At 40.8% G+C, this 21,283-nt stretch overlaps 2 protein-coding genes across 3 annotated transcripts; both read left to right on the forward strand.

Annotated features, from left to right (window-relative positions):
• The first annotated feature begins 591 nt into the window (after positions 1–591).
• Positions 592–7,946, forward strand: actr6 (actin related protein 6). The gene is made up of 11 exons (XM_083764206.1): positions 592–727; positions 1,567–1,684; positions 1,835–1,903; positions 4,032–4,155; positions 4,683–4,818; positions 5,531–5,587; positions 5,816–5,914; positions 6,032–6,110; positions 6,203–6,374; positions 6,767–6,905; positions 7,199–7,946. Exons 1-11 carry the CDS (start codon positions 660–662, stop codon positions 7,326–7,328), a joined length of 1,191 nt encoding a protein of 396 aa, XP_083620332.1. The 5' UTR covers positions 592–659; the 3' UTR covers positions 7,329–7,946.
• A 666-nt stretch (positions 7,947–8,612) lies between these two features.
• Positions 8,613–20,775, forward strand: LOC310857390 (uncharacterized protein). Of its 2 annotated transcripts, XR_014569133.1 has the most exons (13): positions 8,613–8,712; positions 9,740–9,920; positions 10,859–10,916; positions 11,279–11,786; positions 12,077–12,198; positions 12,539–12,619; positions 14,325–14,420; positions 15,430–15,520; positions 16,541–16,644; positions 17,750–17,871; positions 18,989–19,088; positions 19,595–19,750; positions 19,815–20,775. XR_014569133.1 is itself a non-coding variant. In XM_083763042.1 (12 exons), exons 2-12 carry the CDS (start codon positions 9,778–9,780, stop codon positions 19,661–19,663), a joined length of 1,494 nt encoding a protein of 497 aa, XP_083619168.1. In that variant the 5' UTR covers positions 8,613–8,712; positions 9,740–9,777; the 3' UTR covers positions 19,664–20,775. The 2 variants fall into 2 exon arrangements, 1 of the variants encoding a protein (XP_083619168.1); XM_083763042.1 differs by having other exon boundaries at positions 19,595–20,775.
• Positions 20,776–21,283: the final 508 nt, after the last annotated feature.

Raw genomic sequence — 21,283 nt, forward strand, 5'->3', positions numbered from 1 at the left:
GCATTGACCCCAGTAGAAGGTCTGCTGCTGTGAATTTTACACCTCTCCCGCTTAGCGGAGAGTGGGGTGTGGTACAGGACATCTCCCCGAACGCGTGGGTATGTCCAGATAGTTGCCTCGCGGAGCCGTCTTTTGTCCAGTGTCCATTCTGGGTCCGGAAACGGTACTTTTTGTCAGCCTTGACCCCAGTAGAAGGTCTGCTGCTGTGAATTTTACACCTCTCCCGCTTAGCGGAGAGTGGGGTGTGGTATAGGACATCTCCCCGAACGCGTGGGTATGTCCAGATAGTTGCCTTGCGGAGCCGTCTTTTGTCCAGTGTCCACTTTATAAAGTCCATGCACTCCAGTGAATAGCATTTATCCATTTAGATAACTTTATTATTATTAAGGATTTAATTACTTATTCTTACACAGAAACATAATGTGTGTCTTATAGCATCATATAGCATCATTTAAATGCTTAATTTGTAGTTTTAATGTGCAAATTAAACTTTTTTTCAATACTCTAGAGGGTACTCTTATTTTGAAGAGATCGTCCACCGGAAGTCTTAAATTAGCTCACTAGATTAGCTCACTAGACGCTGCCACACTGCTAATGTGTTTACATTGTTTGAGCTACACGTTTTATGTGTTTGCTTGATACAAAAAAGCATATAAAAAATGACCACACTAGTTTTGGACAACGGCGCTTATACAGCCAAGATAGGATACAGTCACCAGAAAGTCAGGTAACAATGTTAAATGTCAGCGGTATTTTGAATCGCACCTTTCACATCATAACCTAGCCCTCCAAGCAGAACCCAAATGCTACTGAAGTTTCTAAAATATCAGAAAAGTTTTACGTAGGGTCCCGAAAGGGGCTAATCATAACCATGAAACACACAAGCAGTAGTAGTACAATAATATAAAATAATGCAAATGATTATTGAGTATTGGCATGGCATTAGCCGCAGTTTGCAACTCATTGGGTTCTGCTTGTAGGGCTACCTCAGCCCTAGCCCCACAAGTCAGAACCCAATGGTAGTGAAGTTTCTGACATTTTTTAGACTCCATACCACGATAGATTGAGCTGACCCAGGGGTTCCGAGAGGGGCTACCTCAGCCCCTACGCTCAGCTCTGGTCCATAGCGTTAGAAAGAGCTATATAAATGCACCATTTACCATTGTAGGAATTCAGCCATCCAGTCAAACACACAGACTTCATTATTGTTCTGGCCATGGGGTGCAAATTTCAAATTGTGCTACTGTTTCTACTACAAACATCTATTAACATTGAGTGACTGCAGTTTCTTAAATTCTTGCAGAGGTGCTAGAGTTATCTCTTGGTCCATAGCCTTCTATATTATTTGACCCAAACATCTGACAACTGTTTGGCTCTTGATAGTACATTGGAGGTCTTTATGATCCCAGTGATCCCAATAGCAGGACTGTTCTAACTACTAATAATGTACCCGGGCCTACCTCACCTCTACTACTGCAGCTACTGATAATGTATCAGTCGCTGATAATGTATTAATAATGCACTAATGGACAGTAGATAACGCTTCTCTCTTTCGCTCTGTCACAGTGTGGTTCCAAACTGTCAGTTTCGCTCGAAGACAAACAGAATGAAGACATTCACAGCCAACCAACTAGACGAGATCAAAGACCCATCTGGCTTATTCTACATCTTGCCTTACCAAAAGGTCACTGCTCAGTGCTCACTGGCTCCTATTCATTTAGTTCAGCATCCTGACAAAGAGGACTTTATTCACGTATTTGTGTCTTTATTGTGGCACATATACTGTTGTGTGTTTCTTATTTTGGTGTTGTGTGTTGCTATTATTTATTTACAGGGCTATCTGGTGAACTGGGACGTGCAGAGGAAAGTGTGGGACCATCTGTTTGGAAAGGAGATGTTTAAGGTAGTTCTATTCATTTGTACTCTTTCTGCTGTAGTAAAGCTACAGTAACATGAGATGCTAAGAGCCTGTAGATCGGCTGATGAGTGTTTTAGAAGCTATTTATTTTCACGGACATCAATACAGCTGTGCCTTGAGATTTTGACCTGCCCTTTGGTGTGCATTCCTGTATAGTCCCTATAGTCTACACTAGAGCCCTGTCTGCACACATAAAAAACTCAAGCCCTAACGGAGTCCCGACACCAAACTAATTTGATCTCTCACTGATGGCCGCTTTCTCTGATGGGCGTAGCCGGCTAGCCGCAGGACACAACTCTGTGATGCATGCTCACTGCTCATTGGCGCTCTCTGATACATGCAAACAGAGATAGATTAGAACACACACATTACACACTCTACTAAGAGGTAAGTTACGAGTGCCACTGCCAAAAACGGTCTCATATTAATAGGGTACCATCCATTCCAGATGCCATGCCGTGGCATGCAGTAGACTAGAGAATAAAGCCAAGTTATGTGATCCCCAGAAAACAAAATATCCAATGAACTGTGTAGGTATACTTAATCTAGACTATTATACTGAGCCTTATATGAGCCTCTTTCACTGTTTATTTTGTGTTGCGAGCGTCGTGCATCGCAGCCATGATCAAGACATTCTCAATCCTAACATGTCAGGCTTCAGAGACGTAGAGTCACCAACATAATCCAGGCTCATTGAACTTCTCCTTTCATTGTGAATAAAAGGAGAGAGGTTTAATAAGACTGACTATGAGCCAAGCTTGATCTATTAATTGAGCCCAGCCTTAATCAAAGGGTAGAGCTGGAGTCCGTAGAGTCTAGAGAGGTCTACAGCCTTGGCAGCGGTGGCCGAACGGTTTGCGGAGCGGTCTTGATATCGGAAGGTTGCTAGTTCGTATCCCCGGACCGGCACGTTAAAATTACCACCGTTGAAGTACCCTTGAGCAAGGCATGAAATGTTCTATGAGCAGGGCCTGGCTGTAAACAAGTTCTTGAGCTTAGTCCAGTTACCCTGGGTAAACATAGTAAACCTTACAGCCTTAGTCTAGAAGACTCTTAAGGGCTCCATTTTCGTCACCGCTATCTCTAAACTTCTTTGACTTTTTTTTACTATTTTGCTAAACATTTTTGAATAGTTAAAATGGCCAGTCTACAAGCTCACAACGTGTCAGTTGAACTATTCAAAAATGTTTTTCAAAATAGTAAAAAAAAAGGCGAAGAAGTTTAGGGATAAGGGGTTTAGCGGTGACGAAAATGGAGCCCTAAGAGTCTAGACTACACCTGGATGTGGATCAGTTGCACTTCCGCATTATGTTATGTTATGTTTCGCATTATGTTTTTGTATGCTGTCCTCTCATGTCTTATGTCAGTTTGTTTTAGTGTTCAATGTCCGGGGACTACGAATAGAAATTAGTATCTCTGCTAAATCCAGTGTATTTACGCTACATTTTTAATTAATATACTCTCGTATTAATATACTGTTGCGTCCAAATAAACAAATAAAGTAAATGTAAACTTCCTCTGGTTGCCTCTGTGGCTGTAGGTGCTCGGCCACGAATAGTACTATGTTTAAAAAAAACATAGTAAAAACAAAATATGTAATGCAAGGCTTGACTCGGATGCACATTTTATTTTATTTTTATGTAAATTTGTCATGCATTTTCTGAGCCTTTATTGATAGTAACAGTGGACTGGGATAGTAGAGAGTCGGTGAGTGATTATGAATGGTATGCTGTATGAAGGCTCAGGCCGAAATGAGTAGCTTATATCTGACCATGAGACTGGCTCAATGAGGGGCTGTTAGGATTCCTCCTCTATCTTAGCTCTTACATAGATGTATTGTAGACCACACATGTTTCAAACTCATGGTATCAATGGCACTGGAGTGCCAATGGAGCGGGATAAAAGACTTGCTCTTCTACCTTTTCGAAAACCAGCTCCTTTCAAAATCTGCCTGCTCCACTCCTCTTACAAAATCTGCCTGCTCCACTCTTACATGGTGTCGTCCTCATGGGCTCATTGTATGCTGTGGGGACAATATCTATAAAACACTACACAAACTATATTGCTGCCCTCATTCATATCATTGATTGGATTAATTTCTTATCTTATCCAGGTGGACTTTGCAGAGAGCAGTATTGTGATCACGGAGCCGTATTTTAACTTCTCGTCCATCCAGGAATCCATGAATGAGATTCTGTTTGAGGAATATCAGTTCCAGTCGGCTCTCAGAATCAATGGTCTGTTTAACTGTCAACTTTTATCAAATTAAGTTATTTCATAGTGAAAACAGCACATTGTTCTTGTTTATTACATTAAAAATGCAGGCCATGTAATGGCATGTCAGCTATTTATTGATTTATCTTTGTTCAACTTAAGTTGTTTCCATCCACCTGAACAGTTATGATGAAAATGTCAAATACACATGGTGGGCCAAACCAGATGAACCTTGTAAAGCATTTTAAACACTCAAACAACGGGTACATATACAAATATTACAGTAAATATCAGTAAGTAATACTAATCCATTTGATACCTTCTGAATTTTAACTAAGATAGGTATTTGCGTGCTCATGGTAGGTAGTGTAGTGCCAATCGAATAACTAATACCAGCCAGAGAGCATGTGTGGCACAGGGGTAGTACCTGCCCACCACCATGGAGCCTAGGGCTAGGGGTTCGAATCCACCATGGTGCATCTCAGGCTGAGCGTCTACTCTGTGTGTACAGTAATCATTAATGGGGGTGTAACAACTGTTTGTCTTCCAGCTGGTTCTCTTAGCGCCAATCACTACTTCCTGTCACATCCATCAGAAGTCTGCTCTCTTGTTGTTGACTCTGGCTTTTCCTTTACCCACATCGCCCCCTACTGCCGCGGAAAGATGATGAAGGAAGGAGTAATCAGGTAAAAATAACAATGACCAACAAGAATAGTAACAATACTTTTACTACTATTAAAACCAAGTAGTACTACTACTAGTGTCTGCTATTAATAACATTGATAGTATAGATAGATAGATAGATTCTTTATTTCTGTGTCATGCACCAAAGGCGCCCAGCCCACATGGACTTACAGGACACACCATAACATTGCTTCAATATTGCATTGTGTAAAAGAAACATTTTTACACAAACAAAACATTCTGCCTCATTTCCCACGATTTGCATAAAAAGTCTGCCAAAGCAAAAATACCCCTCCCAAAACAAAACTCCAGCTTCTCATAGTCCTCCAACCAGAAAAAGCCAGCACAGATGGTTGTCATCTTACAAAACAATACATGTCTTAACTCTTCATATAAAGGGCAGTAAAACAAAAAATGAATTTCATTTTCAATTTCTTTCAAATCACACACTAGACACACTCTGTCCTCCTCAGGAGTACCAATGAATCTACCCGTTTCTAAAGCTAATGGTAAGGTCCCAGAATGCAGCTGTGCACAAAAAGATCTCTGACCTTTGGATATATTTTGTGTAACATAAGGATCAGGGCCATAATTATTTTTAATAAGGCGATATGTTCTTAGTTTAGGTATACTACTAGTATTAATAATGATAATTAGATCCATAATTGTAGAAAAGAGTGTTTATTAGTGTGTGTTTTTGTGTGTATGTTCCAGGATAAACGTGGGAGGGAAGCTGCTAACCAATCATTTGAAGGAAATCATCTCATATCGGTAAACGACTGTCTGTTGGTCAGATTCCGCTGTCCTGTTTTAGTTGTACAAGATGATTGGCTGATAAACTTGTCGACTATCATTATGATTTGTTATGTTGTTTTGTCTTGTCTTGGGAGGCCAATGAAAGCAAGTTTGGTTCTTTAAGTTTGAGAAACACTTCTCCTTCTGTTAAGGTTTCTTCTATTCTTTCCCCCTCTGTCTCCCCTTCTCTCTGCTCTCCTTTAGGCAGCTCCATGTAATGGACGAGACTCATGTAATCAATCAGGTGAAGGAGGACGTTTGTTATGTTTCGCAGCAGTTCTTCAAAGACATGGAGACCGCTCAGTAAGACATGCTTCTCTCTCTACCTACCATGAGCTGTCTTGTGAGTGTTGCACAGTGCAGTGGTGTGTCATTATCTACTGTATGCTATGTAGTGAATAGTTGTATTTTGTGTTTAAGGTTAAAAGGAGAGGAGAATAATGTAATGAGAGATTATGTTCTACCAGACTTCAGCTCCATCAAGAAAGGTTTCTGTAAGGTAGGAGTCTGGATCTGTTGATTTACTAATGTGGCATGTACTATACCCCTAAATTCCTATTTAAGACTGAACATAATGGTGTTGTGTTTCAGCCACGGGAGGAAATGGTGTACACAGGGAAGTATAAGACAGGAGAACAGATTCTGCGCCTGGCCAACGAGAGGTTTGCGGTTCCTGAGATGTTGTTTCAGCCCTCAGACATCGGTCTGCAGGAGATGGGAATACCTGAGGCTATAGTACACTCCATCCACATGATGCCTGAAGGTTAATACTACTACTTAACTACTTAACTGTAATCCTGTTACTAATGCTGCTGCTACTACTACTAATATTATAATAACCTTGTCTATGATTAAAATACTACAAAGACTTTTCCATCCATGTTTATTTATCGCTATAATTCCTTTATCAACAAAAAGATTGTCTGAAGTGAGTGTTAAACCACTTAACGCCTGCATCTGTATTGTGGGGAATTGTGGTGATAGTATTTTCAGAGAAAGCCTTCCGCACAATAAAACAGAATACACTAGTATAGAGTCCTGAAGGAGGTCGCTCAACCATATTGGGTTTAAGTGGTTAAATCATTTCACTGAAACACAGACAAACTGGTGTTGAGGTCGATTATAAACTTGATATTTGTGTTTTGTGTGTTTCAGAGATGCAGCCTCACTTCTACCAGAACATAGTGTTAACGGGAGGAAACACGTTGTTTCCTGGTTTCAGAGACAGAGTTTATAACGACGTCAGAGCTCTTGCTCCTACTGAGTACAAAGTAAATGTACTACTGCCTGAAAAGTAAGTCTGTCTGTCTGTCATGTCTGTCTCTGTCAGTAACAGGTGATGTCTTAAAAGCTTTATATTAAAGATATACTAAGAGCTGTCAGCCAGAACATAACACACTTACAAGTTTGCGAGCTTACAGTTCTGTTGTTCTGTTTTACTCTCCTATATAAATTAACATGAGTTGTTTCATACTCCGTATAGTGACCTAAATGGGTAAAATACAGTTCAGTGTTCACCAAAACCTTTCACTGCACTTCTGTTCTGTCTTTTACTACTCTACTCTGCTGTGTGTCGTTGTGTTCCAGTCCCATCACATTCTCCTGGGAGGGGGGGAAGCAACTGGCAGACAACCCAGACTACGATGAGATGATCGTGACCCGTGACGACTATGAAGAGAACGGACATTTCATCTGTGAAGAGAAGTTTGATATCTGACAGTTCATCAAGCAATGTAACTGACTTGACACCTTGTTCAACGCCGTAGCTGCGATCATTTTGTCGTCTGCTTCTTCTTCCCTTTTCTCCCAGTGTAGATATTATGCTAATTCCCAACAATGTCCATCCTGATCAGCCTGCAAGAGTCACTAGTGCAGCAAGTTAGCAACAGAGATCACCCTCTCCGCTCGACTTCCCTGCCTTGAAGACAGCCAATGGACTCTTCACTATGCCCCTCCACAAACCATCCTTTTCCAATCCTATGCTAGCAACTGTTGTTAAGCTGGCAAGCTTTCTCTACCGGAACAAAATGTCGAGGTGGTGTGTGTGTATATCATGGGACCAAAAACACAAGAGGAGAAATGTCGAATAGGATGGTTTGGAAGGGGCTTAAACCGGTGCACCGCACAGAGGATTAAAACCCCTAGTCTCTGTGGTAGTGGTGGGCAGGAATCCAAACCCTATCTGAACCCTTAATTCTTCAGTGTTTTGTCTATTCTCATATACTCGATGTTTCTAGAATCATAGGAATACATAATGTCCAATTATGTCTCTGATCCTTGCTCTCTTTGCTGTTGTTTTTTGTTTTGTATTTTTTTTTTACCTCTGGTTTGATACTCTGTAATAAAGTTTTACACATTAAAGTGTCTGTTATTAAGAAGTGTATTTAAAAACTCACATTTGTTCTATTTGAAGATAAGCTGCTATGTTTTTTATGATAGGAAAATAGTATAATTTACTTGCACTGTATCATGAATAATCCCCAACAAATTATATATTTTTGATATTCTGTATATATGTATTTGATATTCTGTGCACTATTTAAGGACAGTTAAAATGTTGACTGCGTGAATAAATGCTATACTTTTTGTCTAAAATCACCGACATTTTGTAATTCAACCACTAGATGGCAGTAATTGTCAACACCGCCGTCAAATGGTATTCTAGCCATCTGCAGTGCACTCGTCACTCGAGATTAACGAAATGTATATTCCATCAATAAATGTACCACCCGGTACGTACCTGTAGCCTAAATATGAACATAATTATATATCACTAAAATTAAGTGTAGACAGTGGATATATGAGGCTGTAATTAAGTGTTTCAACTCTGACCTACACCACACCAATGAGTGTCCATACGTATAATATTGTGTATGTACTGAAATTGCAAGGATTGGGGTGGTTAAACAGGTTAATGTTTTATTTTTATATAAATTAATTTTATAACACTTCTGACCGGATATGTATGATTGATGTAATCGGAAGTCACTCAGATGGTGCGCAATGCGCATGCGTGCCTCCTGGTGTTGCTGGTAGTCAATGAAATTTGAATGATTTAAAAACATTGTAACCATTTCAAATGTTTACGGAATCGTTACAAGGTAAACCGAAAGATTATTATTATTATTAACTATTACTTATAGAACGTTTCTGTCGATTCGTTGTCTTGTTTGTCAGGTAAACTACCTCAGTTGTTTACATACAAATGGCGTTAGTTCACAGCTCTGTTATGTTATGTTTTTACGGTTAGTCTCTTTGCTTTTTTTTGCATGCCGTTTTCGCTTTCGATTGACTTGTTACAAGCAAGCAGTGGCCGGGTTGTGGGCATTCATTGTCTTTCTTATGTTATGAAATAAAGCCAACGGTAGAATGGAGATCCGTCTCCTTTTCTCCTTTTCTTTTCTGGACTCCCTGCTGGGTGGTTCTGGTTCTCAAACATTTTCATGTGAAGGAGTACTTCACATCTCTCCCGGGCCCTAACCATAATTACATTTACAATTACATATTGAAAAGATGTGACCTGGATTCTCGTATTAAGAGAAGATTTTTCAAAAAACAAATCTAACGTGAAACTATAGCCGCAATTTGCAACTCTAGATTGTTTTTATAATGGGATGAATGTAGCCCAAACATTTAGATTATCGTAGAAACATTGCAACATTGCAACTGCAACACTTAGAAAAAGAATCACTTGCAGAGGATGTCTTGACAGAAAGTAGCTCATAACATCTCTACGGTGGATTTTTATGAAAAACAAGCTCGGCAGATTGAAAGAGGATGATTCAAGTTTGTACTACAGCTTCAATGTTGGTGAGTTTAACGTCGTTTAAGACAAGCAGATCGCAAACCAAAAAAGACGAGTGGGGAGTCAATGGAGGGTATTGCAACTCTAGATTCATCCCATTATTAAAAAAATGGCTATTTTCGAAAACCCTCAGCCTCAACAAGGATCTATGGAGGACAGTGGTCGCATAACCGCTTTTGCTACATAACCAGTGCTTAAAGGACCACTTCACTTGGTTTCAGATGAGAACTCCAGTTTAATGTCCGGTTGAGATTTCAATGTTGTGTATATGAATGTAATCATAACAATTGAATGTAATCTGTAGTTATAATCTTGTCTCTCAGATTCTGTTAGTGTGGATATGGCCTGATGATCCTCAGCCATGGAAGACACTTCAGACAGCTTCTCAGACGTGGACAGTCTTGGATGTCTGGACCAAGCATTCAGTCTCAGTGACAGTGTTTATTTGTTTGAACACAGTGTCAGTACCATCGTCACAGCAGACACGGTCGCGGAGACACCCAGGTAAACCTACTCGCCTCGAGTCGCCTGTCTTCCTTGTTTAACTCATTAAGACCTGGCTGATTCTACAAATTCAGTACATGTTTTCAGACCCCCAAATTACTATGCATTTGGCCACGGACCCCCATCTCAAGATTCTTCAAAAATGTTCCAAAATAGATGTACACGCCTGTGTGAGCTTGTAGATCTGCTACTTTTGTGAACCACTGTTCTAAACCCAATATCCTACAGATCAAAATGCTTTTGACTTTTTGCCTTTTAGTGAAGATACGTAGACAGGAAAGTGGGGTGGAGAGACATGCAGCAAAGGTTGTCATGAACGGGACTCGAACATGCGACGCGCTGTCAGGCCAGAGCCTATATGTGGCATGCACCTGGACCACAAGGCCAGCGGGCACCCATCCGTATTTATTTGCTATATTTAGCTAAAATCTCAAATGACACGGATGCTTTCCCGGTATTAACGAGTTGAAGATCCTAAAGTTAAGTCATTGATTCTCACAAATAAGTCTCACAGCTTTGTTCGACAAGAGACTGAAGACAGTTTACCAACCTTGGAAACAGGAAACTATCGCAGAACCAATCCCAAAAAAATTATTTAGGGTGGTACTTCATAATTGTACCTATGACATGATTTCCAAAGCAGTAAACATAGGGTTGTTAACTTGTTAGCGACTGTTCTAGCTGTTAAATGTTTTGCCCTTTACCCACTTAGTTATAATGGAGCTAAGTCAGCTAATTACTGATGATTATTTATCAAAAATCTCATTGTATGAGTATTTTGTGAAAGCACCATGCACCAATTGTCCTCCCCACAAATCCCCATCGACATCTAGGTATTGGGTCAAAAATATTCTATTTTGTGCAATGTTCATATTGGTCATCCCTAATGTAGCATTTTGATCAATTTTTTTCCTTTTCTTTTTTGTGTGTGTGTATAGTCCTCAGGTGAGGAGAAGGAGGAGGCATCATAGTCGTGCTGATGAGGATGTTCCAGCTGTAAGGAGTGGCTCTATTCACATGGTTTTCAAAGCAAAATATACATTTAACACAACCCAACATTCACATTTTGAAGAAAAGTTCTTTAATGACCATTTATGGTTATTTTCATTCATCATGTTTGTCTGCCGGAGCATTGAGGAGAGAGAGAAAGAGAATGTGTTATTTTGTCAGTTGTCACCCTGTTATGGGAAAAAATATATTTATCCACTAGAGGTGAAGCTGATGAGAAATATCTTTGTTTGTCGAATCCAACGTCCTGGAATGTCCTGTCCCCAAAGACCAAGGGGGCCTTCACCCTGAGCTAACTCCCTGACAGTCCCTGCCCAGTGTCTCAAGTGAAGGTGTGTGTTTGTCTTTAGGCTGCTGTTCGACTCCCAACCCCGGTCCCGCCTCGTGGAGACGGGAGACGAGAGAAGTCCAAGCGAAGCGTGTGTCTTCAGGCTGCAGTTCAACCTCCAAGCCCACACCTGTCTCCCCGCAGGTCCAAGCGAAGGAAAGTAAATCCTTCTCTGAGGCAGAAGCAGGAGAACAGCGCCCCCGCACAGACTGCAGGCTTCCTTCCTGCTTCTTCTCTAGACGACAGTTTTCTGAATGTTTGGCTGGATCCTTGCCAGCCATCTACATCTTCATCCTCCTCATCTTCATGCTCTATCTCATATTCCTTGTTCTCCACTCATGGCTCAGCAGCCTCCGCCTCGGAGGGAGAGGATGTATCTGTGGACAACAAAGAGGTTGAGATTGACCCCTGTGGCCCGGCAGGCGCTGCCGCTGGCCAGTCCTATCGGGACAGGAGGAGCCCGATTGATGTAGGTTCCCTGTCGTTCCTCACAACCGAGGAGAGAGCCTGGCTCGGAGCTGAAACCACAGGTACACAAAGGCACCGCCGTTTTGGTCACATGTACCCTGGCGACCCTATTCTGGGCATGTCATAATAGGTGAACATTTAGGCAAAAACAGCAGATACATAAGGCCAGTGTGATTTGGTGTAGAGGGGGGAGAAAAGGAGGTGCCAACTAAGAGTGTGAAGTTCAAAGATTTCAGCACCCTTTGAAATGATCTGGCGATAATGTGGTCAGCCGGTGGTACATGTTCTCACCAGCAAGGAGGAGAGAACTGTGCAATATTAGATCCACTGATTTGTACCTCTGTCTGTCTAGCTGTAGAGCAATCAGCTCCTCCCCCTCCAGAGGAAATCCTCATCACCAGTGATGATGAAGATGAAGCCATGGTTCGCATTGCTCAGTTGGAGGAAGACGAGGTTATGGCCCGACGAATGCAGGTACAATGACACTGGCAACTCTTCTCTACAAATCACACTTTAGCACATGAGTGAATGCAAACAAAGCAGATTTTGCCTGCCCCAAAACGTTTGGAAACTTACATTTGTTTGATTATTTCTCCCCTTTTCAGTAATTCCAATTGGTATTGCATTTCATATTGTTGATTAGTCACCTTTACAACGAGGTATAACTTGTAAGCATCGTGGAATGAGAAACACAGCTAAATAAATCACTTTAACAAGTTTCCAGCTGGGCAGAGCTGCTAGGTGTACACATTGTATGGCTAATTCACTGATTTCTTAAACTTTTATTGTATTATGTCACGTCTGTTGCCATTAGGAACAGTTTGACAGGGAGCAAGCAGAACCTCTGTCTTCATCCAGGAGCCACCAGCATCATCACCACCACCACAACCACATGGTGAGGCTATTCTGTCCTGTTCACATCTAATGGGGGTGGGGGTCACTGCTCTTGACTGGTTCTCTTCCTACCTCTTGGGTCGCCTTCACACCAGCTTTTCTGCGAATCCTGCTGCACATTGTCGGAAAGTGCGCTTCGTTTGGCAGGTGTGGAGGCTCATTTGAATCCTAATGCGCATCAAAGAACGGCATTTTACTCCGCCAAAAAAACGGGGGTTTCGCTTCGCTTCCTATCGCACTTGATTTCGATTCGGTGCAGGTGGGAATGCAATCGCATCAAATAAAGGAAATGAAGCAAACAATGTGGCGGATGAATGAGGAGTAAAGTTGGAGACGGAGAAGGGATATTTTACGTAGCGCTAAGATTTCCCCAAAAGAACAATCAGTGTGTGACAGGCGCACACACACACACACACACACACACACACAGTTGTCAGTCCAGTCCCTGACGGCCAACGACACACATGCATCCACGTTACCCTCAAGTCCTAACTATTACTAGAAGCATAATTTTAACACCATAGATTTCACTGTGTAGTTTAATTTAACACATTGATAAAGTTCTCTGCTGCGTTTCCAATGGTGCAGATGACAGTGCAGTGTGAAGGCAAACGCAGCAAATTAAATATGCAAGAATCCCAACTTCTCCGCCCATTCGCATCGAGTCTACCGAAGTATTAGGTGTGAATGTGACCGTAGACAGAAAGTTCGATCCTTGGCCCAACCTTATTCTCACTTTATATGCTACCCTTAGGACACCTTATCAGCACTTTTATCAATATTTCTTACCATTTTAATGCAGATGACATCCAGCTTTATTTTTCTTTTAACACTAACTGCCCTGCTGATTTTTATTTTGATGTTTTACTTGAATGTATATCAGCCATCAAGGCCTAGATGAAAGATAACTTCCTCCAGCTAAACAATGACAAAACTGAGGTACTTATTGTTGCCCCTGAAAACATTGTGCCTAAGGTGGAGGACTGTATTGAGCCCCGGCTCAAACCCAATGTGCGTCCAGACATGTCACATGCCTACATTTTCGACACACATTAAATCTAAACTAACTAAAGTTTGTAAATCATTTCAGGCTGTAGCGGCCAAATGGAATGCTCTTCCACTAGCTCTGAGATTTGCACTCCCTGTGGACATTTTTAAGAACAGCCTAAAACGTTTCTATTTGAACAAGCATTTGTGGATGGTTCATCTTGAACATACTAACTAGATTTCGGATTGATTTCTGGTGCTTGTATTGTTGTTTTGTTTCAGCTGAATTGTACAACAATTTTATTTGTATTGCATGTAAAGTGAGACTGTGAAAGGTGCTATATAAATAAAATGTACTTACTTACATAACCCATTACCCAGTAAGACCTGAGGCCAATTCTACTGCTGGTATCTGTTCCTAGACATTAATGCAAGAAGATTATCAATGCATGTACATAAAGATTAAGGCGCAGTGTCAAGTTCAACCATAGTCCTCAAAGGTTGCTTTACTGGTACAATCCACAGGTTAGTCCATGAGGAAAAACAAATGTATAATCCACTTATCCACAGGTAAAACATACCATATAACCTACACTACAGTATATTATGAACGGGTTTCTAAACAGCCAGTTCTAACAGTCAGAGCTGCTGGTCATGCATACATACTGTACATCATTTTGATGTTAATAATGTTATTTATGTCCAATCTTTTGCCATAGGAACAGTTTGAAAGGGATCAACGGGAAGCTCAGTCGTCTAGGAGCCATCAGCATCACCACCACCACGACTACCATGGCAACCACCATGGTCACATGGTAAGACTTAACGCTGACTGTTCATTTCACCAATCACACATGAAGATAAAACTACTAAGACTCTTACATTATCTTTATTACTGAGTGATCAGTATTACATTTACCACTTTGAGGTTTACAATTGAGCAGTTAGTACCGAATAACGGTACTAATTATCCATAATGTATAAATCATGGATAAGGGGTCAGGACAGGTTATAAAATGGCTAATAAACAAAATGTATTTATTATTATCATCTCATTTTCATGAGAGTTAGCAGTTAGATTGTTGCTAAAAGGACACTTTATTCAATGTAATGTTAAATCCATCTTTTTAAAAAAAAGAGTACATTTATACAGTATGATATGAACAAACTCATTATAAAATATGTTCTGGCACTAAGAAGGGTCGAAATGTTGATTCTTCTCTAAATAAAATTATTAGGAGCTCAAGAACTGTGGGAAACCTACCTTCTTTCTGTACATGTATATTCTTTGTTCAGCATCTGTCAAAACATTTCAGAGCGTTTTTGTGAAATGTACCTTCTATTGAACCAGCTCAGTGGCCATGGTCTTGTGGATGGAGTGTCCGCCCTGAGCTGAGACTGGGAGGTCAGGGTTCATTCCCCGGCCGGGTCATACCAAAGACTCTAAAAATGGGACCCAGTGCCTCCCAGTCCCTGCGACATACTAGCGTCATGTCCAGGGGGTGTACTTGTACATCAAGCTGCCTCACGCTACAGAAACAGGAGATAGGCTCCTGCCCTATGGGCCTCATGGCTCGGCAAGGCTACTTACCTTCTATTGAGCAGTCTTTAGGATTGGAACCAACACATGGGCACCGGTCACGAGGACGTCCCATGCTAGCATATGTACTCAGAAAGATGCAGGAGCGCAAAGCACCAACGAGCTGGCCGCATGTACGTATGGAGAACCGGGATGACTGGAAGCGACGATGGAAGGCTCGTCTGAGGATGACCTAGAGAGATCCCATCGATTGTGTTAAATGTGTTTTTATTTTGTCTTTGTAGTTTGGTATGCTGTCAAGCTCAGTTTGGACTCCACCTTGGTTGGATGCTGTCCAGATGGCTGCTCTCGCTCCTTATCTCTATGAAGAAAATGGTAAGACCCTGTTGTCAATCAGTGTTCATTTTGTGGACTATGACGAAAAATGCTCGACTACCATTTTTCACTGACTGAAACTAAATAAAAACTAAACTATGATGCAATTTCGACAGGAAAACTAAGACTAAAATATTAGGGAGGGACTAGTGGAGAAGAGATCCAGTAGAACTAAAATAAGCAATTTTATGTTTGGTTGCACTCGCTTGCACAAAATGGCAGATTTACAAGTTAACACCCTGAGCAGCAATAAACTGAGTTCTCCGTCCTATCAAATAATAACGCCCAGCACTCAGGGCGGAGATTAATAAAAGGACGGCGATGTATTGATATCAAAACCGATTGCATCGCTCCACAGGCTGGGAGTGTCTGTTGAGCAACATTCGATGTCATTTCCGGTTGGGACATCATCCAAAATATTCCCCTCCATTTTAGCGGATCAGATAAAGTGAAAGATTTAAAATCTTAAAACGTGAATAACTGTTGATCTAAATCATTCCGTCCAATTCTAAGATTATGTGTATTAGTATGAGTATTAAAAGGATAGAGACTGATCTGGCGCGAAGCTCCGCCACCCCCCCCCCCCCCCCGCTATTCATGTCAGTGGAAGTTGCTCAGTGGCGTTTTGAAGCACCCAGAAGGACCGTCTACTTCCGCCTTTTTTCGATTTGGGCACCAAATTTTGTTGCCCAAATGCGGAAGTGCAACAGAGCGCTCAATGTTAAAGCCCAGCTGCACGAAGCTGCACAGGGTTTACTCGTCATGAATCCACGGGTCCGCCTGCAGTCCTTCCTCTTACCACTAGGTGCCAGTGCTTCAACGTTGGAGCGCCTCACTGGCCCCTTGGGTGCATCGCTAAATGTGCTCCGTTGCTGCAAATCGCTGGGCGCTCTGATTTAATGGTCCTAAATGCCCCTGGGTGTTAACAGGTTGTGAGCTTGTATATTGGTTATTTTCAGCAGCAAAGGATTAGATAATGTCCTAACGTTTTGTGTGTGCGTGCGTGTGCGTGTGTTACAGATGTGACGGCTAGACAGCGTAGAGGAAGGGGTTCCCGTAGAGGCTCCCGTCAGCGACGTGCCCCTCCACACCGCTTTGACGGTTCACCTGGAAACGACTACGAGGTCAGGATGCTGATCCAATCAGATAATTCCTCTGTTGTTTACGTTTTGCTATGCATGATCTAACTCTGGGTGGGCAAAACGTCTGGTCATTCGATTTAGAGACACTTTTTCTAACCGCCACTTTGAAGTCTTGTTATAGGCCAGCTTAGTTGGGAACTTGGGATGTTGAACTTTGGGAGAACATTGCATTGCATAGCTACTGTACGTGGCCATGATATACCGGTACTGTAAATCTAACTGTCTTCATCAGTTCTCCTATGCCCCATGAAAGGCGAACCTGGAATCGTGTTAACCCTCTCAGTTTTAGCACATAATCTGTAATCATAATCAACTTTATTGTCACATGCAAAAGAGTGGGTAAAATTCTCTCAACATTGCAGTTTACAAAATAGATTGAATAGGGAATAGAGAGGAAAGAACACTTAACAGGTTAATAACAGGTAAGCACAGGTAAATCAAATTTATAAAGTTCAACATAGGCTTACATAAAGTGCGTGATTGAACACATTTGTTGCTCTATGGAAGTCAAACATGCTTCTTGTGTAGGTGGAAAAGACCTGCATCCAAAAATAGTTTCATGTACATGATAAAGTAACATTTTTAAATATGATTATTAAATATTAAAAACAGACCATCTGCCAGTATATAAAAAAGAATTTATAAAACTAAAAACAAGAATAATTTTGTGGACAGTGTAATGGCTCTATAATTGTTATGTTATGTTACCCCTTGAAGACCTGTTACATCAAGAGCTTTCGTTACTGTTGCTAATGAACGCTGAACAGCTATAACTGAATAAATTAAATGTATATGCTTGTGTTGAATTTATGCTCTGTCTCTATATTGCGCAAACAACAAAGTATGAATTTATTTTATGGGCTATTGTCTGAGTTTTTCCAAATACGGTAGTCCTGCGATGTACCTATATTACAAATGCCTGCTCTGGGTTACAAATGCATGGTTGCCTAAAAGGTCTTCTGTCCCATTTTGATCAATAGAACTGATTCTCTAGACTAGAAACACTTTGAGACCAGAACCACAAGACATTTTCTCTACGGTCTACAGTTTATAGTTATGTTGATGCAATATTGTGTTTGTGTTACAGGCTCTATTGGAATTTGAGGAGAGACAGGGAACGGTTGTAGCAAAGAAGACTTTAAGTAAGAGTGAGATCAACAGGTTTCCCACCAAGAAATATGACTCTGCTCAGACTGCTGCAAACACACGGTCAGTGTCCTGTCTGTATGCCTGTCTTGTCGACATCTGTCTATTTGTATGTCTGTTCTGTTTGTCCATTTTTGAGATTCATTATAATTTCTCTGTACTTTTATCAGTTACCTGGGTTCCCTATTGACAATTGTGATGATGGCTTCACTGGCCAATGTTCAGAGAGTCATTCTGAGTGATTTTGAATGTTGGCCTTCATTTGCCCTTGATAGTAGTCCTTATATGTACCTTTGGTATTGTTCTGACTGATTATTATCACTATTTTGGATCAGGTTACCCAAACTGTAAAAGCACTTATCGTACCAAAAGTTTATTATTTTAATTCCTAAAAATCTTAAAAAATGAAAGATTGCAAAATCTTAAATGTATAAAAATATTTATATTTAAAAACATTTTAAAAATATTTAAACAGTCTGTAACAAGATAAATACCAGCAAGTTTTAAACTTTGAAAGAAAAGAGGAACTAACCAGGTGCTCAATGGAGGTAGCAGGATGTGATAATGATAAAAAGGTGCTCACACAGGATCAATACATAAATTACATAATAAAAAGAGAAGGATCCGGGCACACAAGGTAAAAAAAAATGAGGAACCTTTATTAAATTAAAAGGCGTTCCTCATTTTTTTAACCTTGTGTGCCCGGATCCTTCTCTATTTATCTAACTTTTAAACTTTGTTGTAATGTTGTGAACTTGCTTGTTGTGGTGGTTGTTCAATGTATTTTATATCACTCTGTGGGGTTTGAAAGTTACCTGCCCTGTTGTTAACGTCAGTCACGTGACGTGACGACTACTATATAAGGGACGTTATCATATACTGATTACTATCACCTGATGAAGGCCGTTCACTGCCGAAACGTCGTGTCATGAGTTAACAGTGTTTTAACAAAATAAACACTGTTTGAGCAAGGACTGTGTGCTGACTACTTATTCTCTGTATGTATCCACCTTTTGTCCAGCACCAGCAAGGAACTGAATGTGCGGAAGCCATCTGCTTTTTAAACCGTTTGTCAATTTGTATCACTGTATGCCTGAATGTAAATGGTAAAACTGTAAAAATGTGGTTTTCCTTAGGTTGATTTTGAATGAAACTGACTAATTGACTGATTGATTGACAGGTGTCAGATCTGTTTCTGTGATTACACCTGTGGAGAAGAGCTCAGGATGCTATCCTGTTTCCATGACTACCATGTGGAATGTATTGACCGATGGCTTAAGGTAGAGTGATAATTATTCAGTTTACATCGAGAACTTGTGTCACTGGTTCAGACGACCATGGACCAAATCTAATTGTATTCCTAGACCAGTGGTTCCCAAACTGGAGGTCCCCAAAACAATTCTGGGTGGGGGTCCCCAGATGATTAGCTCAATGTGCAACATTTTCTCACTCAACAGTAAACAAACCAACATACAGTATTATACAGCGTATCTGCCTATTTCTAAAGTTACAATTTATGACTTAAGACCTTTTTAATACCAACTTGTCAAATATTACCCAAGAGAGAGGCAGACATTGTGGAAATAACCAACGCCCTGAAAAGTTTGTTCTAGATCATTCTAGACCAATGATTACTTACTGTATGTTTTAGCCAACATTTTGGAGGGAAAAAAGCTAAATAGTATAATATTATATTACTACTATATTCTACTATTTGAGATCATTTCACTTGATTTTCAGTGGCTGGACTGATTGGTTTGTGATGTTTCTTTATTTTTTTTAACAGGTAAACGCTACCTGCCCTGTGTGCCGCTGCAACATGGCTGAAGGCGAGTCTCTGGGTGGTCAAGCATAAATCCTACCTCAGACTGACTGACCTGTCTGTCTTCATTCTGGTCATCCAGCCTCTACCATAGGAACAGATAAGAAGGAAGAGACTAAAGTCACGTGACTAGACGCCGGGGCTGCCCCATGACACTCATCGGTGGCAAATCTTGCACCGGAAGTTCGATGAAATACATGGCAGTGAATGGAGCCAGCTGGACCAGCTCATGAACAAACATTATTTATGAACGATTGAGACCTTTGTCATAAAGTTCAGGAATATAAAAAGATATATCACAGGTTGTTTTCTAATCACTTGCTTTTCAATGTGCACAGTACATCATTTTATTGAGGCATCTAAACAGTGGCAGGTATTGTTTCTGTTTCACGAGATTTGGTTGCCAGACAGGAAACTGGGTTTCTCGCGATGCTTGGCATGTTCAGAAACGTACTTTGTGCTCTTTAGATACCTCTATAAAATTACATATCGAAAAGCAACACAGCAGACAATGTGTTATATGTATTATTTTATATTCCTGAATCGATTATATGACAAAGGTTGCATATGTTCATAAATAGTGTTTGTTTATGAGCTGGTCCAGCCGGCTCCATCCACTGCCATGTATTTCATCGAACTTCCGGTGTGAGATTTGCCACCGTCATGGCAGTGGCATGCATTGTTAATTTATTTTATACAACTCTGCAAAGTTGTTTTTACACGTTTGTTCTCTAACTAAAGACGTCTTTGTAACAAGAACTGCCCCCTAGGTGCTCTTGTGCAACATATAGGAATATATGCAACTGCAGACCAGTTTTTTAATAATTGAGACTAGACGAAGCATCGTACGTACCAGTCATGTCTTTTCCTTCCATCTGTTCCTAGCCTCTACACAAGTCTCTCTGCCAGTCCTAACGCAACAGGAGTTCAGAGACGCGCAAGCTTTTTTATGTTTTTTACTTTTTACCTGTTTGCTTGTCTTGCCTTATCTCTGCTTAACAAAATGGCTGCCATTGATTGTTAATGGTTTGCTTTGTGCCCTTATAGCTACATTCCACTCTCAGTCTCTGTCACAGTCAGGGCGACACTGGCATTTTAAAGGACAATGCTGCACCACAACACACACACACAGAAGTGGCTGGCAATTTTATATTTTATTGATATTGTTTTTACATAATAAAAAGCAAATGTAATATTTTGTCTGTGGGTGTGCATGTCGATGTTAATTTCCCATATTGTATCCCAATCTGTACATTCTCTGTTCTGTGTTGATACTATGTTTTGACATACAGTATGACCCATAGCCATATTGTAATATTTTTGGTTACAATCAGTACAGTACAGGGGACAGCCGTAGCTGAGTGGTTAGTGAGTATGACTTCAAGGGGAGCCAGAGCCTCTGCTTATCCGACTACTAGGTACGATTCCAGGCCTGTGCCAATAGACTAGAGTAGGCTATTTGCCATTTAAGTGCATGGGAAATGTTGGAGTGCAGCTCTCAGGGTCAGCATTAAAAAAGAGAAAATACAGATGAGACTAGTAGTACTTCATAGTCTACCTAAAAACTGCAAAAGATGGTGCAATTCAGATATAATTCAGTTCATCTTTTGTGATTCATTTAATCTGTGCAAAAAATAGTGCCATTCATCGATC

The sequence above is a fragment of the Protomyctophum parallelum genome (assembly GCF_964188405.1).
Source record: "Protomyctophum parallelum genome assembly, chromosome: 4".
Classification (NCBI taxonomy): Eukaryota; Metazoa; Chordata; class Actinopteri; order Myctophiformes; family Myctophidae; genus Protomyctophum; species Protomyctophum parallelum.

Excerpts from the sequence above, each read along its gene's own strand:
- actr6 (XM_083764206.1), top strand. The coding sequence starts at position 660 with ATGACCACACTAGTTTTGGACAACGGCGCTTATACAGCCAAGATAGGA. Across the intron at positions 1,685-1,834 it reads ACATCTTGCCTTACCAAAAG|GGCTATCTGGTGAACTGGGA; the intron begins GTCACTGCTCAG and ends ATTTATTTACAG. Across the intron at positions 5,588-5,815 it reads AAGGAAATCATCTCATATCG|GCAGCTCCATGTAATGGACG; the intron begins GTAAACGACTGT and ends GCTCTCCTTTAG.
- LOC310857390 (XM_083763042.1), top strand. The coding sequence starts at position 9,778 with ATGGAAGACACTTCAGACAGCTTCTCAGACGTGGACAGTCTTGGATGT. Across the intron at positions 12,620-14,324 it reads ACCACCACCACAACCACATG|GAACAGTTTGAAAGGGATCA; the intron begins GTGAGGCTATTC and ends CTTTTGCCATAG. Across the intron at positions 14,421-15,429 it reads GCAACCACCATGGTCACATG|TTTGGTATGCTGTCAAGCTC; the intron begins GTAAGACTTAAC and ends TTGTCTTTGTAG.